The sequence below is a fragment of the Oncorhynchus mykiss genome, chromosome 20, assembly GCF_013265735.2.
Source record: "Oncorhynchus mykiss isolate Arlee chromosome 20, USDA_OmykA_1.1, whole genome shotgun sequence".
Lineage (NCBI taxonomy): Eukaryota > Metazoa > Chordata > Actinopteri > Salmoniformes > Salmonidae > Oncorhynchus > Oncorhynchus mykiss.
The window spans coordinates 28,188,279-28,206,249 of NC_048584.1; the positions used below are offsets into that span (position 1 = coordinate 28,188,279).

The 17,971-nt window shown below is 44.4% G+C and overlaps 1 protein-coding gene across 2 annotated transcripts in view; it reads right to left on the bottom strand.

Moving 5' to 3' along the window:
* The window catches only part of sdccag8 (SHH signaling and ciliogenesis regulator sdccag8), a 52,637-nt gene that overhangs the window by 15,144 nt on the left and 19,522 nt on the right, over positions 1–17,971 (bottom strand). For both annotated transcript variants that reach the window (XM_021576365.2, XM_036956115.1), the window contains exons 14-15: positions 3,999–4,126; positions 1,916–2,024 (exon numbers count right to left, since the gene is read on the bottom strand). In XM_021576365.2, the coding sequence (XP_021432040.2) occupies positions 1,916–2,024; positions 3,999–4,126 (237 nt within the window). The remainder of the gene's footprint in view (positions 1–1,915; positions 2,025–3,998; positions 4,127–17,971) is intronic.

Below are 17,971 nucleotides of genomic sequence, written 5' to 3' on the forward strand. Positions count from 1 at the left end.
TGTGGATATATTGAAGCAAGACATCAAGACATCAGTCAGGAAGTTAAAGCTTGGTCGCAAATGGGTCTTCCAAATGGACAATGACCCAAGCATACTTCCAAAGTTGTGGCAAAATGGCTTAAGGACAACAAAGTCAAGGCATTGGAGTGGCCATTACAAAGCCCTGACTTCAAACCTATAGAAAATTTGTGGGCAGAACTGAAATAGCATGTGCGAGCAAGGAGGCCTACAAACCTGACACAGTTACACCAGCTCTGTCAGGAGAAATAGGCCAAAATTCACCCAACTTATTGTGGGAAGCTTGTGGAAGGCCACCCGAAACGTTAAACAATTTAAAAGGCAATGCTACCAAATACTGAGTGTGTAAACTTCTGACCCACTGGGAATGTGATGAAAAAAATAAAAGCTGAAAAAATAAATGTAAGTAAACTTCAGACTTCAACTGTATGTACAGCAGTGGTTCTCAAACCTGGTCCTGGGGACCCAAAAACAGGTGCACATTTTAGTTTTTGCCTTAGCACTAACACCTGATTCAAATCATCAAAGCTTGATGAGTTGACCATTAGACCTTAGCTGTGTAGTGCTAGGGAAAAAACTAAACGTGCACCCCTTTGGGTCCCCAGGACCAGGATTGAGAACCACTGATGTACAGCTCTGTGGCAATCGAGACTTCCAGGTAAGGAGCTCCATCCTTTTCCCAAGTTGAGGTCTACTCATCCCACATTTGAGGAGCCCAAATTGGCCAGCAGGCTATTGGCCTTCCCTCTTCCTCTTCTTCTCTCAACAGGCTGCACTGGGCTGTGGAGAAGGAGGAGGCCTTTGCCTTGTTTACTGTTGGGTGTAGTGGTGCAGATGAACGCAGTGCATTCATCTGGCTAGCAGGCCGGCAGCGCTTTAGCTGGCACATTGAGCATGAGGCATCGGGAGCTGAAACAGCCTGCAGACACACAACAAAAGGCCACCGCAGTGCAACACTGAATGAGGGCTACGCAGCGGATGTCGTGGTTTTACAATTGTGTGTATGTGTGTTTAGGAGAGAGAGAAAGCGAGAGCATTTAAACGTTGGCTTACAAGCTGCTGTCCTCTGTGTTAGCATTACTGAGTATGTATCTGTGTGTATGGGTGTATTCTCTTCTAAGATGAGAGTGTGTCGTCCTGTATATGGGGTTGGTAGGACCTAGGCAGGTTGGGCGGTCTGGCTGAGGCAGATTGGGGGCTGTGATGTGACTAATGTGCTTTACACTGTTTTAACAGCTGACTGGCCCAAAGGCCTGAGGTGACAAACGTGTGTGTGTGTGTGTGTGTGTGTGTGTGTGTGTGTTTGTGTGTCTGTGGACAGACTGGCGTGGCCCACTGCATAATGACAGCAGCTCTGATACAGCACAGTGTCGTGACAACATTGCAAAGGAACAGTGCCACGGAGAACAGATTTCACAATCTGGAGGTATGCGCAATGGTTCTTCTCATCCAATGTCATATCTGACATTATGGTCAAAGACAACAAAGGTCGAGGTCTTTCGCCAGCAACGCAATTCCAGGTTCCATCAGGCACTGAAGTCGGGCAGTGAAAATATGTCATGCTTTGAATTGCTTTTTGGTTTTTAACTGCTGGTTACCATGACCGCATTAAAAAAAGTCTGACAGAGTGACATAAATAGTATTAAATAAGTGATAAACGTGTCTGAAGAGGACTGGCCACTCTTCCGAGCCTGGTCCCTCTAGGTTTTTTCCCTGGTTCCTGCCTTTCTAAGTTTTTCCTAGCCACTGTGCCTCTGCATCTGCATTGCTTGTTCTTTTGGGGTTTTAGGCTGGGTAGCTGTAAAGCACTCTGTGACAACTGCTGAAGTAAAAAAGGCTTTGATTGACTGATAAATGTCCGGTAAATAAGTGTTCATGTCCAGTGTGGGTGTGTTACCTGCTAGTCTCTGTCAGCGTCTCCAGCTTGGTCCCCAGACTGAGACATTCATCCTTCAGTTTCCCTATCAGGGCATTCTGGGAGCTGAGGAGGGCCTCCAGCTCACCCACTGCAAGGGAACATGGGATAGCAGGGTCAGTGACCACAGTCATGATACATACTGTACATTCACTCAACATCAAATATCTTGCATCCTGGACAGGTACTTGAAAAAGATGGTGAATTACATACAGTATGTTTATTTGTGCCTAAATTCATGCAATGAATGAAGTATAGTATCTTGGTGCAGATTCACCATGCAATAAAGTTGTTTACAGTTTTTAACCTTGTTGTCATGTAAAATAAATACAAATAATGACATGTTTTATTGCCACATACACCACACACAGTAGGTGCAGTGAAATGTGTTGTTTTACAGTGCCCATAGACTGACTCGCGACTCTTTTGGAACGATCCAACGCTCGACTTTGATCAGTCTTTGAAATGTTGTGTGGCGGTATCATCACCAACATATGTCTTTTTAAAACAATGCCGCAAGTTTGGAATGATGTCCATTCCACCTGCTCTACCATTCTGTCACAATAGAACTCATGAAGGACTCCAGTCTTTTGAAAAGTACCTCAGATTTATAAAGAGCCTTTCAACTATTTACTATTCTGTGAAATAGCAGCCGAGTGGATATGCAGATGACTCTTCCAGGCTTAGATCTCAAGTGCTTCATGCAGGAGAGCTTATGAAGTGTTTTACCTCACCTGGCATTCACAGGGAAATTGGTAGAACTAGACTTCAACATTGTACATTCTGGCTGAGTAAGGGTAGTTTACAGTAAAATGTTCTAGCTTCTGCAGTGCTGAGACATGCTAGTCAGATTCCTTTAATTCAGAGGAAGCGAAAGAAGCTGCTTTTCAGACGAGGTTGGATTCCACTGGTCGGGTTATTTACCACTAAACTAGGAGAGCGACTTAAGGGATGATGCTCAGGGGTGAAATGAACTGTGACTGTACATAAAGTAGGGAGCAATTACTAACTCCACACAGCTAATCTGGTCAAGAAAACAGAGCTGGTTTCATGTTCTCTCTGAAATGATTTTGTCATGGTGGCTTATCGACATAGTCTGCCAGTGTACAGAGGAAAAGACTCCAGAAAGCTCTGTGCTAGCCATTTGGACATAAATAGACAAAGCGCACAGCATGGACACACAAAGCAAATACAGATATTTGGGACGTAGTGTGGAAATCTTTTTTTTTTATGTTGCGAAATTAAACTTTACAAAAAAAAAGTTGGGTCGCAGGCTGGGAGCAGTAAAAAAAACTTGCCCAAAAGAATGGTAATTAGCTAACAGGCTTTGAAAGCGGCTGGGCATGCGTAGGCCACAGAGACAAACAAGATACAAAGACAAACAAACTGGGAGTAAAAACAAACAGCGGAGAGAGAGAAAGAAAAAAAACATATCGTCTAGAGGCTATTCTGTCTACAACTACTAAAAACCAAACTGTTTAGAAAGCGAGGGAGGGGGAGGGAGGGAGGAAGAGAGGGATGGAGGGGGTGGTTGGGAGAGAGAGAAAACTAATTAGCTGGTGAGAGTGGCCATTATACGCTTTAGAGAAGGAAGTGGTCTGTGGTATTAAAGGACTAATTCCATAGGCCCAGAGAGCTTCCTGCTGAGCTTCTGATGCCATCTCTCTTTAGACAACATGTGTGCCGCCGAGCTGCGCCAAAAAGAAGCCCTTTGTTTTCCCGAGGCTTTGTTCTGGCAATCAGCATGCTTCAAGTTTCTCAAAACACAGGTAAATAAACTCGCTGGATCCAGATGGTGCAACAGATGTGAGAGCAGCACTCTGAAATCTACAGACAGTGGGCCCAGAACGCGGCCCATTTTTCCCTTTCTAAACGATAACTAATATGTAATGGCCAATCTCTGGAGTGCCAAGCATCTGCTCCCTTCGGCCAGCCAAAGGTTACAGGTGTTCCTGATGCCGTCCCTCACAGTGTGGCATGGGCCGGGGTGCGGATGGGGGCATGGAGGGTGGAGAAAGGTGGGGGTGTTCTTTTGGCAGGCTGTGGCGGCGCCACGGACACCCACCGCTCCGCTCGTGCTGCGCCTCCATTTGCTGGAGCCTCTGTGTCAGCTCCTGCTCGCGCTGCTGTGCAGAGAAGGTCAGAGCATCCATGTCCTCGCCCCGGCAGCGCTCCGCACTCTCCTTCTCCTGCCTGAGCGAGAGAGACGGAGAAAAGATAGAAAGAGAGAGGAGGGAAATAAAAAGACAGCTCATGAGGGGTGGAAGGGTAAAAGTGTCACGCCCCAGACAATAGGCCCCTGGGTGTTGAGGCAGCTGTCCACTACACAATGCAACAGAACACAGTGTACACTGAGGGGGTGAGAAGTACTGTACATGTGATGGACTAATGGTAAACAATAAAGCTGTATCGTGTGTTTCCCCTATATTAATTTACATTTTTTTTTGTTTATATATATAACATATACATATATAACATGTAGTTTATATATAACATGTAGTATAACATGTAGTTCAAAAGAAGTTGCTAACTAGCATTAGCGCAATGCCTGGAAGTCTATAGGAACAGCTAGCAAGCTGGAAGTCTAGCTGCTCCCCTAGACTTCCAGTCATTGTGCTGACGCTAGTTAAACTGACGCTAGTCAAACTGCATGCAGAGACATAAAAATGGTATCCATGAGTGCATCTGACTCTGGAGAAGTAGAAAAGGGGCTTAATTGCCAAAATCTCACGCTTTTAAAGGGATAGTGCATCTCGGCAGGATATATATTAGATACAGTACCAGTCAAAAGTTTGGACACACCTACTCATTCAAGGGTTTTTCTTTATTTTTTTACTATTTTTTTATTTTTCTACATTATAGAATAATAGTGAAGACATCAAAACTAGGAAATAACACATATGGAATCATGTAGTAACCAAAAAATTGTTAAACAAATCAAAATATATGTTATATTTGTGATTCTTCAAAGTAGCCACCCTTTGATGACAGCTTTGCACACTCTTGGCATTCTCTCAACCAGCTTCATGAGGTAGTCACCTGGAATGCATTGCAATTAACAGGTGTGCCTTGTTAAAAGTTAATTTGTGGAATTTCTTTCCTTCTTAATGCGTTTGAGCTAATCAGTTGTGTTGTGACAAGGTAGGGGTGGTATACAGAAGATAGCCCTATTTCGCAAAAGACCAAGTCCATATTATGGCAAGAACAGCTCAAATAAGCATAGAGAAACGACAGTCCACCATTACTTTAAGATGTGAAGGTCAGTCAATACGGAAAATTTCAAGAACTTTGAAAGTTTCTTCAAGTGCAGTCACAAAAACCAAGCGCTATGATTAAACTGGCTCTCATGAGGACCGCCACAGGAAAGGAAGACCTCTGCTGCAGAGGAGATGTTCGTTAGAGTTACCAGCCTCAGATTGCAGCCCAAATAAATGCTTCAGAGTTCAACATCAACTGTTCAGAGGAGACTGCGTGAATCAGGCCTTAATGGATGAATTGCTACAAAGAAACCACTACTAAAGGACACCAATAAGAAGAAGAGACTTGCTTGGGCCAAGAAACATGAGCAATGGACATTAGACCGGTGGAAACCTGTCTTTTGGTCTGCTGAGTCTAAATGTGAGTCTTTGTGAGACGCCAAGTAGGTGAACGGATGATCTCTGCATGTGTAGTTCCCACCGTGAAGCATGGAGGTGGTTTTGTGGGGGTTCTTTGCTGGTGATACTGTCTGTGATATATATAGAATGACAATACAGTAATGAAAATCGCAATCAAACTACTAATGTTGCTCATAGAATACAATGTCATGTTGTGCTTTTTACCGCCATCAAAAATTAGATCTGGTATCAAGACTTTCATCTTTACATTTCTAACAAAATAAACTAAAACAAATATCAATCAATCTATAGCAAATTCAACTTGAACGAAACATCAATTTGAAATCTAACGACAACGGCAACCCCCCAAAAAATTGCACAAAAGTTTTTTAAAAAGTGTTAATTATGGGAGAGAACGAAAGAAAGCGACCAAACTTTTCTCCCACACTGGGTTTTGGAACAGGGCTCCAAAGTGACCGTCTCTCCAGGCCTGCTGTCGTCTGGAGTGTGAACGCAGGGGGGCGGGGTGTTGGGTTGTGGTGGTGCGCCTGCCTAGGAGACCAGGAGAGAGAGAGCGGCCACCCGCCCGGCCCCCTGCAGTGCTTGAACAGCGGCCTAAAACACCATCCATCCCCACACCAGCGCCCAGCGTGGGCTTGCAGAGCCCTCACAGCCAGCCATTTGTTACTGTTTGTTTCCAGGGGGGCCCCAGCCTCCCAGCCTCGCACCGGTGGTGTTTATCCACCAATTAGCATGAGACAGCCGGCCAGAAAGTTTCAGAGAGGACTGATGACGACTGACGAGAGTTGGAAGTTTTGAGCCAGAAGGCCAAGATGAGCCACGGTCAGAAGAGAGTGAAAGAGCGGAAGTTCGATTTGTTCTTTCTGAAGCTCTAGTGAAGATGCCCCTGAACCTTATTTCCATTTCTATAGTACAATATGATAGTAAATGATGATATATTGTATATAACATAACATGTACATGTAGCCTAGGCAGCAGGTAAAGTAGCGGTTAGAGTGTTGGGCCAGTAACCAAAAAGTTGCTAGTTCGAATGCCCGAGCCAGCAAGATGAAACACCTGGCGATGATCCCTTGAGCAAGGCACTTAACCCGAATTGCTCCAGGGTCGCCGTTGATCATGGCTGACTCTGGACATGACCCCACTCTCCAAGGGTATTTGAGGTGGAGCTGGGATATGCAAAAAAACGAAATGTCCAATTCACAAATGCGTATAATATACACTTGTACATGTGTGAAATAGGACAGATATAAGCACCCACCTAATTAATAATAAATATCCTTTACTATCTTTTGTTGTTTTTAAATATGTGATTTCATGTGTAAAATGAAATATTTTGCTGCAAAACAAATTGCCTCATTTTCTGAACCTGATTTAGGATGACTTGAGACCCATTCCATCGGTATTCCAACCCTACATAGAGAGCAACCGCCTAGAACTCCCCTAACAGAGATTTCTCACAGTTCCATATCTCTCAGTCCAGGGTCACTTTCTGTTTGCTCACTGGCTATAATTACGTGAGTGAGCGAGGCCTAATGGTCAGTGAGTCAGTCAGGAGGCAGGGCAGGGTCGACCAGCCTGATAGGGGGAACTATACTATCCCGTCCCAGCACCAGGCTCTGTGGCTAGGTCCTGGGTGCTAGAGCACTAAGTGAGGGCCCAGGGCTGCCTAAGTGGGTACTAGTCAAGCTGTTGCCCATTTGATTTGGAATACCACAGCCCATTCGAGCGCAGAGTTTGCAGCACCCCGCGGTGCTCCATGATCCACAGCCAGGAATGACCAAATGCTACGGTTCCTAAAACGAGTCAGCCACTTGGCAACACCAGCTACTGTTTAGTGTGATAATGCGTCAACCTCTCTCAAGACTAACTTTGTGAACATGTTGGTCAACTTAGATAACATCAAATTCTACACTTTTACAGTGAAAATCTAAACTGACAAACATGGTAAAGTACATGTGGAACTAGGATTTATTTGAATATGAGGAATAGAAGCAGTATTCAACGAGCACAGTAGGCCTGATGTTCCCACCCAGCCCAAAACAGAACAAATAAACAATATGTGATAACAGTAGCCATATAGCAGTGCTCAGTGCAAAACAGATAGCATGTTCCCAAGCAAATCCATCCATTCAATGACTTACCCAACTCTGAAAACTGTAAAAACTCATCACAACAATACTCTATTGCAATTACATTATACCTGGAAAACATATATTGAACCAGTTGCCATTCACTATTCTCATTCATCCCATCATTCATACATTTACATTGATGTCAAATTATCTCTAAATAGATAGATCCTGAGGCTAAGAATAACAGTATTAAGAGAACTAATGAATGCTGATTTGGTGTGGCACTGCCAACTGGGGGTATATGTGGCATATTGGGTGCTTGCAAGAAATGTGGTCAAATGACACCATGTACTCAGCTCAGGGAAGAATAAAGTTCAGAATCCACACACAGACACACTTTAAAGTACACCTTGTATATTTTAACACATTTATTCAGCCGCTGGTGTGTCAATTGCACTCCATTCACCCATGTCCTTCAATCTAACTAACACATCTCACTCTCTAAGATAGAGAAATATCAAAAGCAGCCCCTTCTAGCCTGGCTATCACTTACATAGCACAGCACAGTTTGCTCTGTGCATTATTCCGCTCTCTCCTCCGCTCTTCTCCGTCCTGGGGGCTCTTATCTCTGCTCCTATCCCTTTTTCTCTCATTCCCCTCCATTCCTCGCTCCCCCTTCCCTTGCTCTCCCTCCCACCCTTTTTCCTTTAACTAAACTGGCTCTGGCTCTCTCCATCTGGTCCCTCTTCCTTCAGCAGCCCTGCACCTGTTCACACCTCCTCTCCTGTTGGACCGCATTGAACATTTCCTCCGCTGCCAGGGCTATTCTGGCACCCGCAACCTCTCTGTCATTCAATCCATCTGTCAGAAGTGAACTTTGTTTACCGCCAGCTTCTGCTTTTCTTCTTCAAGGAGCAGCAAAGCCCCCTCAAGGTCACGGGCAGAGCGAAATGCAGTCGCCACCAATTTAACAAATACTCCCCTGATTCAGGACAGCTACACACACCCCCATACTCACAACCCACGGGGGGAGAGTGCACATTCTTTTGCAGAAACATATTTCACTCCTCTGCAAATGTAAAACTATTTTTCGTCTCACGGTTGTAAAGTTAAACAAATGTTAAAAGCTTAACCCAATGAGTCCCACCATAACGCTGGCACGTTTTGGACTTCCAGCCCCTTTAAAACATTGTGTTTGAGCTACAGACTGATGGGTTGTACCATTGAATTATTCTATTTCTTCTGCATCTGTAGATACCATTAGTCAGTGATTAACGGGGCTGAGATAGAGCGGTGTTTCTGAGGCGAATCCCGAAAGGGCCCGGGGCGCTATGACACTCAAAAGCTACACAAGAGCCATTCGAAGGTAAGGGGTTCTTCTACATAGAAGATCATAGGAAATCCCAGGACATAGTGTTTATAATACTGTAGTAAGCTCACATACAGTTTCTTGACTTCTTCCACATTTTGTTGCGTTATAGCCTGAATTAAAAATGGATTAAATTGAACAAAAAATGCCACTGGCCTACACACAATACCCCATAATGTCAAAGTGGAATTACAGTTGAAGTCGGAAGTTTACATACACTTAGGTAGGAGTCATTAATTAAAACTAGTTTTTCAACCACTCAACAAATGTCTTGTTAACAAACTATAGTTTTGGCAAGTCGGTTAGGACATCTACTTTGTGCATGACACAAGTCATTTTTCCAACAATTGTTTACAGACAGATTATTTCACTTATAATTCACTGTATCACAATTCCAGTGGGTCAGAAGTTTACATACACTAAGTTGACTGTGCCTTTAAACAGCTTGGAAAATTCCAGAAAATGATGTCATGGCTTTAGAAGCTTCTGTTAGGCTAATTGACATAATTTGAGTCAATTGGAGGTGTACCTGTGTATGTATTTCAAGGCCTTCCTTCAAACTCAGTGCCTCTTTGCTTGACATCATGGGAAAATCAAAAGAAATCAGCAAAGACATCAGAAAAAAAATGGTAGACCTCCACAAGTCTGGTTCATCATTGTGGCACCTGAAGGTGCCACGTTCATCTGTACAAACAATAGTATGCAAGTATAAACACCATGGGACCACGCAGCCGTCATACCGCTCAGGAAGGAGACGCGTTCTGTCTCCTAGAGATTAACGTACTTTGGTGCGAAAAATGCAAATCAATCCCAGAACAACCTTGTGAAGATGCTGGAGGAAACATGTACAAAAGTATCTATATCCACAGTAAAACGAGTCCTATATTGACATAACCTGAACGGTCGCTCAGCAAGGAAGAAGCCACTGCTCCAAAACCGCTATGAAAAAAGCCAGACTACGATTTGCTACTGCACATGGGGACAAAGATTGGACTTTTAGGATAATTTACCTCTGTTCTGATGAAACAAAAATGTAACTGTTTAGCCATAATGACCATCGTTATGTTTGGAATAAAAAGGGGGAGGCTTGCAAGCCGAAGAACACCATCCCAACCGTGAAGCACGGGGGTGGCAGCATCATGTTGTGGGGGTGCTTTGCTGCAGGAGGAACTGGTGCACTTCACAAAATAGATGGCTTCATGAGGAAGGAAAATTATGTGGACATTTTGAAGCAACATCTCAAGACATCAGTCTGGAAGTTAAAGCTTGGTCGCAAATGGGTCTTCCAAATGGACAATGCATACTTCTAAAGTTGAGGCAAAATGGCTTAAGGACAACAAAGTCAAGGTATTGGAGTGGCTTTCACAAAGCGCGGATCTCAATTCTATGGAAAACTCCACAATACTAACCTTATTGACAGAATGAAAAGGAAAAATATTCCAAAACATGCATCAAGACACTAAAGTAGTATTGCAAAATGTGACAAAGCCGTTAACACTTTGTATTCAGTTCATTCATATTTTTAAAAATCAGGTATTTGCTGTGTCAACATTTGTCAATAAAACGAATGAATGCAACTGTTTATGTAAAATTGTTGTGTTCTACTTGTAGCCCTGGTTGTCCTGAAAAGAACATGGTAAAACACTTCATTTTGAGGCTAAATATAAAGGGATGGATATGCAGATACAGTGCCTTGCAAAAGTATTCATTCCCCTTGGTGTTTTTCCTATTTTGTTGCATTACAACCTGTAATTTAAATGGATTTTTATTTGGATTTCATGATGGACATGCACAAAATAGTCCAAATTGGTGAAGTGAAAAATAACTTGTTTAAATGTTTTCTTTTTTAAACAGAAAAGTGGTGCGTGCATATGTATTCACTCCCTTTGCTATGAAGCCCCTAAATAAGATATAGTGCAACCAATTACCTTCAGAAGTCACAATTAGTTAAATAGACAGCACACAGGTGGGCTTTAAGTGTTACATGATCTCAGTATATATCTAGATAGATAGATAGATAGATAGATAGATAGATAGATAGATAGATAGATAGATAGATAGATAGATAGATAGATAGATAGATAGATAGATAGATAGATAGATAGATAGATAGATAGATAGATATAGATATATATATATATACACACACACTGCTCAAAAAAATAAAGGGAACACTAAAATAACACATCCTAGATCTGAATGAATGAAATAGTAAATACTTTTTTCTTTACATAGTTGAATGTGCTGACAACAATGGAAATCAAATTTATCAACCCATGGAGGTCTGGATTTGGAGTCACACTCAAAATTAAAGTGGAAAACCACACTACAGGCTGATCCAACGTTGACGTAATGTCCTTAAAACAAGTCAAAATGAGGCTCAGTAGTGTGTGTGGCCTCCACGTGCCTGTATGACCTCCCTACAACGCCTGGGCATGCTCCTGATGAGGTGGCGGATGGTCTCCTGAGGGATCTCCTCCCAGACCTGGACTAAAGCATCCGTCAACTCCTGGACAGTCTGTGGTGCAACGTGGCGTTGGAGGATGGAGCGAGACATGATGTTCCCAGATGTGCTCAATTAGATTCAGGTCTGGGAAACGGGCGGGCCAGTCCATAGCATCAATGCTTTCCTCTTGCAGGAACTGCTGACGCACTCCAGCCACATGAGGTCTAGCATTGTCTTGCATTAGGAGGAACCCAGGGCCAACCGCACCAGCATATGGTCTCACAAGGGTTCTGAGGATCTCATCTCGGTACCTAATGGCAGTCAGGCTACCTCTGGCGAGCACATGGAGGGCTGTGCGGCCCCCCAAAGAAATGCCCCAAAGAAATGCCACCCCACAGCATGACTGACCCACCGCAAAACCGGTCATGCTGGAGGATGTTGCAGGCAGCAGAACGTTCTCCACGGCGTCTCCAGACTCTGTCACATGTGCTCAGTGTGAACCTGCTTTCATCTGTGAAGAGCACAGTGCGCCAGTGGCGAATTTGCCAATATTGGTGTTCTCTGGCAAATGAAAAACGTCCTGCACGGTGTTGGGCTGTAAGCACAACCCCCACCTGTGGACGTTGGGCCCTCATACCACCCTCATGGAGTCTGTTTCTGAGCAGACACATGCACATTTGTGGCCTGCTGGAGGTCATTTTGCAGGGCTCTGGCAGTGCTCCTCCTGCTCCTCCTTGCACAAAGGCGGAGGTAGCGGTCCTGCTGCTGGGTTGTTGCCATCCTACGGCCTCCTCCACGTCTCCTGATGTACTGGCCTGTCTCCTGGTAACGTAGGTTCACCTTCCAGCAGGACAATGACCCTAAAGCATACTGCTAAAGCAACACCCGAGTGGTTTAAGGGGAAACATTTACATGTCTTGGAATGGCCAAGTCAAAGCCCAGACCTCAATCCAATTGTGAATATGTTGTATGACTTAAAGATTGTTGTACACCAGCAGAACCCATCCAACTTGTAGGAGCTGGAGCAGTTTTGCCTTGAAGAATGGGCAAAAATCCCAGTGGCTAGATGTGCCAAGCTTATAGAGACATACCCCCAGAGACTTGCAGCTGTAATTGCTGCAAAAGGTGGCTCTACAAAGTATTGACTTTGGGGGGGGGGTGGGGGGTGAATAGTTATGCACGCTCAAGTGTTCTGTTTTTTTTGTGTCTTATTTCTTGTTTGTTTCACAATAAAAATATTTTGCATCTTCAAAGTGGTAGGCATGTTGTGCAAATAAAATGATACAAATCGCCCCAAAATCCATTTTAATTCCAGGTTGTAAGGCAACAAAATAGGAAAAATGCCAAAGGGGGTGAATACGTTCACAAGCCACTGTAAGTGAAAGTCAAATTAAAAGCCACTTTTATTTTTTTTATTTTTTTGCTTGGGTCTCAGTACCGATGGGGTTAAAGGACACCGATGATCACTTTCTTGTAAGCGGAGAGAATTTCTGTATGGATGTCTGTGGTCTCATTTAAACAAAAAGGTGATAGTGTTGACGACCTGCATAAATAAGCCTGTTCATTTTAAATGTTGATATTAATTGCAACTCATCTAATGAAAATGCATTTGCCCTTTTATCATGTTATTTATTTTCGTTGGGTTCGGAAATAATAGGAATTCACTATGGGTTATGTAAAACTAACAATTTTACTCCATCTATACAAACATCCCATTTCATTCATTGAAATGGCACGATAAGATAAACAATTAGCACAATAGCCACATTGAGTAAGCTACTGAGTGAAAGATTGCAGGAGCGAGACCAAAGACAGAAATAATATAGAGTTTATCCCTCTGCGAAACGAGCTTGTAACACCTCTATTGTGACTTACACCCACATCATGACGCACTGCACCCCCACCCCCATTCCAAACTGGAGGGCCTCTGTCAGAGCTCAACCTGTGCCCCTACCTGTGCCACTTACCTGTTCCCCCTACGCTAACATAGAGGGATGTTGCCATGCGTCACACAAATCAACACCATTCTGTAACATAAAACACAGCCGCAGCTCTAATGGTCAGGAATCAAAAACCTTCTACAGAAGCAGTGGCCATTGAATGGAGGAAAACAAAGAGTGTGTTTAAACGCGACAGGAGATGGGAGCTGGAGGGTCGCGGGGGCTGTGCCCAACTCATCCCTCTCAGTACCACCTCTTTGTGTGGGCTCCTCTCTTTGTGATCAACTCCTGATGCCATCTGCTCTGTGTGGTACCGGCGCTGGGCTGACGGAGGGGAGCCCAGGCAAGGCCAGGACAGAAAGGAAGAGATTGAAAGAGAGAGAGGGAGGGAAAGAAAGGTTGTTCCTCTGGATAAAAGCACTGGCCACTGGGCCGCAGGGCTGAGAGAGCCACTGATGCTGCCTGCCACACAGACAGACAGGGCTATGTGAAGTCACAAGGATGATACCTCTCGGACTGTCTTTCAAATACACTCACTCTCCCCATTTCATCTTTCAACTCATTCTGTTTTGTGCACATATATACACACACACAAACCAAAAACAGCTGGTGCACTTATGCATTCCAGCATACTTGAGGCCAATGTGTGACATATAGTATCCCTCTGCAACTAGATCCTAAACTTCCTGATGGGCCGCCTGGGGTGAGAATAGGCAACAACACATCCGACAAGCTGACTCTCAACACGGGGGCCCCTCAGGGATGTGTACTTAGTCCCTTCCGTTACTCTCTGTTCACCCATGACTAGGTGGCCGCGCAGGCCATTAAGTTTGCAGACGACACAACGGTGGTAGACCTGATCACCAAAGACAATAAGACAGCATATATATAGCAGGGGTGGGCAATTGGTCCCCCTTTTGAAGGCCCTCGGATCAAGCCCCCCCCATAACTAAATTCTTAACTTACTGTTGCAAGTTACAATAGTAGAATACACAATATACACATGATAGATACATTTTTTTAGATTGGTAAATTAGTCTAGCTATCTAAACTTAGTAATCCTGGTCAAATTACCGGCCGGGGGGCCCACATTGATTTTGTTATTCAGTCTCACTCAGATATCGTATTAAACTGCAAACATTTCTCTCCACCCTACTGTATGGCAAAATGTGTAGAATTTTCAGAAATTTACAGCTCATCTTCCTCTCTGCCCTATGGCAAATGGAGTAGAATTGCACGAAATGAGTTATAAAATTGGAAAATCTTCTCTCCACCCCGTGGCAAAATCTGCAGAATTGCAGCAAACTTGCTTTAAAACTGCAACATTTTCTCTACGCCGCATGGAATAGTGTGTAGACGTTCATGAAATTACCACTAAAACACACAAAAAAACGTATCTCTGCTTTCAAGAAGGCGGCCGCTAAAATGTTTTGCTTGGAATGTAAGGGGTGGGGGGTATGGATGTGGGTATGCAAAGGATGCTGCATGTCATGAGGAGTTCAGATTTTTTTTGTGGTCCCCACCTCCATCAAAGTTGGCCATTCCTGGCCTATAGGGAGGAGGTTAGAGACCTGTCAGTGTGGTTCCAGGACAACAGCCTCTCCTTCAACGTCAGCAAGACAAAGGAGCTGATCGTGGACTACATGACGGAGGGCCGAGCACGCCCCATTCACATTGACGTGGCTGTAGTGAGCAGGAGCTTAAAATTCCCCGTGTCCACATCACTAAGGACCTATCATGGTCCAAACACACCAACAAGGTAGTGAGGAGGGCACTGAAAAGATTTGGCATGGGCCGTCAGATCGTAAAGCCCAGCTCTGGCTTAAAGTGGTCCTATGGACAGATAGTCCAGTCCAATCTCCACTGTGGAGCTTTGCAGCTCCTTCAGGGTTATCTTTGGTCTCTTTGTTGCCTCTCTGATTAATGCCCTCTAGCCTGGTCCGTGAGTTTTGGTGGGCGGCCCTCTCATGGCAGGTTTGTTTGCCCAAATTTTTTTGTACTGACTCTCTTGCACCGGCTCTATGCACACTGACTGGACTTTACCCACACATACTACACTGACACTCCAGAACACACACACACATATTGATGCCACACACACACACACTGCTGCTACTCTGTTTATTATCTATCCTGATTGCTTAGTCACTTTTACCCCTACCTACATGTACATATTACCTTAACTACCTCGTACCCCTGCACATTGACTCGGTACCGGTACTCCTTGTATATAGCCTCGTTATTCTATTGTGTTACTATTTCATCTTTTTATTTTGCAAATGTTTCTTTAACTCTGCATTGTTAGGAAAGGGTTCGTAAGTAAGCATTTCACTGTACAATCTACTCTTGTTGTATTCAGTGCATGTGACAAGGAAAATGTTGAGGAAAATGGATCTAAAATGGCAAAACTTGCATCACATAACTTGCTTGCTCTTTATCAAACCTTTAGGATCTGATGCATAATATTGCATATTTATAACATATTCTGAGGAATTTCAACTGTGGGGTTAGAGTGTAACCGTTAGATGTACACTAACAACAAAATCATGTAGATAATTGAACTAAATTAGTGTATTCTGTATTTAAAGAGTGTGTAACGAATAGCTGTACCTGTAACAACCCAGATTCTGTCTACCTGCTCCACATGATAGAAGAGAGATATTGACCAGGGAGTAAATGGAAGGAAGAGTGTGCCTGTGTCTTGGTGAGAGGAGGGAAGCAGGGATGGTAACCCATCTTCCAGAAACAGTAAGTAGGGCACTCTCTCTGGACAGAGTTGGCCCGAGCGGGAACAGTTGCACCCGACAGATTTGCCTCCATTTTGCCTGAGGACTCTCAGCGTTCTATTATGTGCCACCCGGCAACATGAAGAGATGGAGGAATGGGGAATGGAGAGATGGTGGGATAGAAACACAGGAAAGGGACTGTTGCCCTATCTGCTGAGGAAGAGTGGTACTGTTCATTGATACTTTGTCACTAGAAGATGCATGTGTTTGGTCAAAAGAAAGTCTGGGCCTGAATGGAGGCTGCCTGCCATGAAATGCTTCCTAAAAATGCATTTTAAACATTAAAGTAAGTATGGCTATGTCAGCACCAATTTCAAGACGTGTGTGTTAATTACAATGTATATGTTTTATAGATACACTCTGAAATGTAAGGTAAGGCTGTGATTGGAATTTCCTTGCTCGATTCTGAAAGAATAGCCAATTATTTTGTGATGCGAAAAAAAAAAACTGAAAAAAAGCATTGTCACCAAACCCCATAAAATACCATTATCAATATACTCCATCAGCATTCAGTGACCAGTACATAAGTCAAATAATACAAGGAAAATGGAAGTATGAATCTTCAATTTCTATGTGTGGTTATACTGTAGCACCTATAAACAGTTGACTTGACATGAGGCACATCCTAAAACCTGACTCAATATCCCAACAAATAGCTGTGATGCCCTCTGTACCTTCCTCGCAAAGGTTATAAAAAGAGAGAGGGGGGGGGGGGGGGGGGGGGGGGGAGAGACACGTTCTCTGGAGCAGGTTGGTCTCTGTACCTTGACACGTGAGAGGGCCGGGCTGGCCGAGGCACGGTGGCAGGGAGAGGGGCACCCAACAGCGAGGCGAGAAGACACGGCAAGGTCTCATCCCAGGCCAATGGGCACACCACTGTCAACATCATGACACTCTGCGGTTCCCCTGCACACTCCCGCCTGGCCGCCAGCCTTCCCAGCTGCCCTATCCGTTACTGTCTGATTAGTTCTGCTAAGCAGCCCCTCCCCTGCCAGCCTTGCCGCCATCTGCTACCGAACAAGATGGCTGCCGCCCAGCTCCCGCTCAGTGCCTGCCCTCCTACCTGGCAGCGCCGGCGCCTGCGCTTACCCCAAAGTGCTAACACAGGTTCTCTCGGCTGGCAGCAGGCTCAGCGGACGAGATTTCATTACTACTACTTTGACAAGAGCGAGGCCTGTGTGCCACTGGCTCTTTTATCCTGCCTCTGATTGTACAACCACCTCCCACTGACTTGGTTTGCAGCAGTTTGATTCTCCACATAAATCTCCCTCTGGCATCTAGCTGCATCTGCTCACTATTTTATTCATTTTCAGATTCCCACCCTTTCAGGGCCTGTTTCCCCCTCTCTGCACTAACAGGAGAGAGAGCGAGAGTGAAAAACAGAAATAGGGAGGGCAGAGAAGCGTGTCGTGTTTAATGGAATTTTCAGATCAAATGATAAACTTTTGATCCCAGGCACAGTGGTGGTCGCAGCTTTGTTTCTGTAGCCCAAATGTTTCCCTGTTGCTGTGTGGGTGAAAGGCCACATGAAGGAGAGGGGGGACTCTCAGACAGTTCATAGTGTATCGAAGGTGTCTGTCATATCAATTGCCACATCCAACTCAATGGAAAAGGTCATTGAAAATATCAGAACCAAACCGAGCCAGCAAATGATTGTCCTTGCAATGCCAGTGGGTTCAAATGTCTGTATGTTATTCTCGCTACTGTAGCGTTAATTTGAACAGGACCCAGGTACAGTCAGCCATCTGAAATAGGTGAATACTATCGCTATGTCGGTGGCAGACTGGCAGCAAAGGAACAGAATGGTC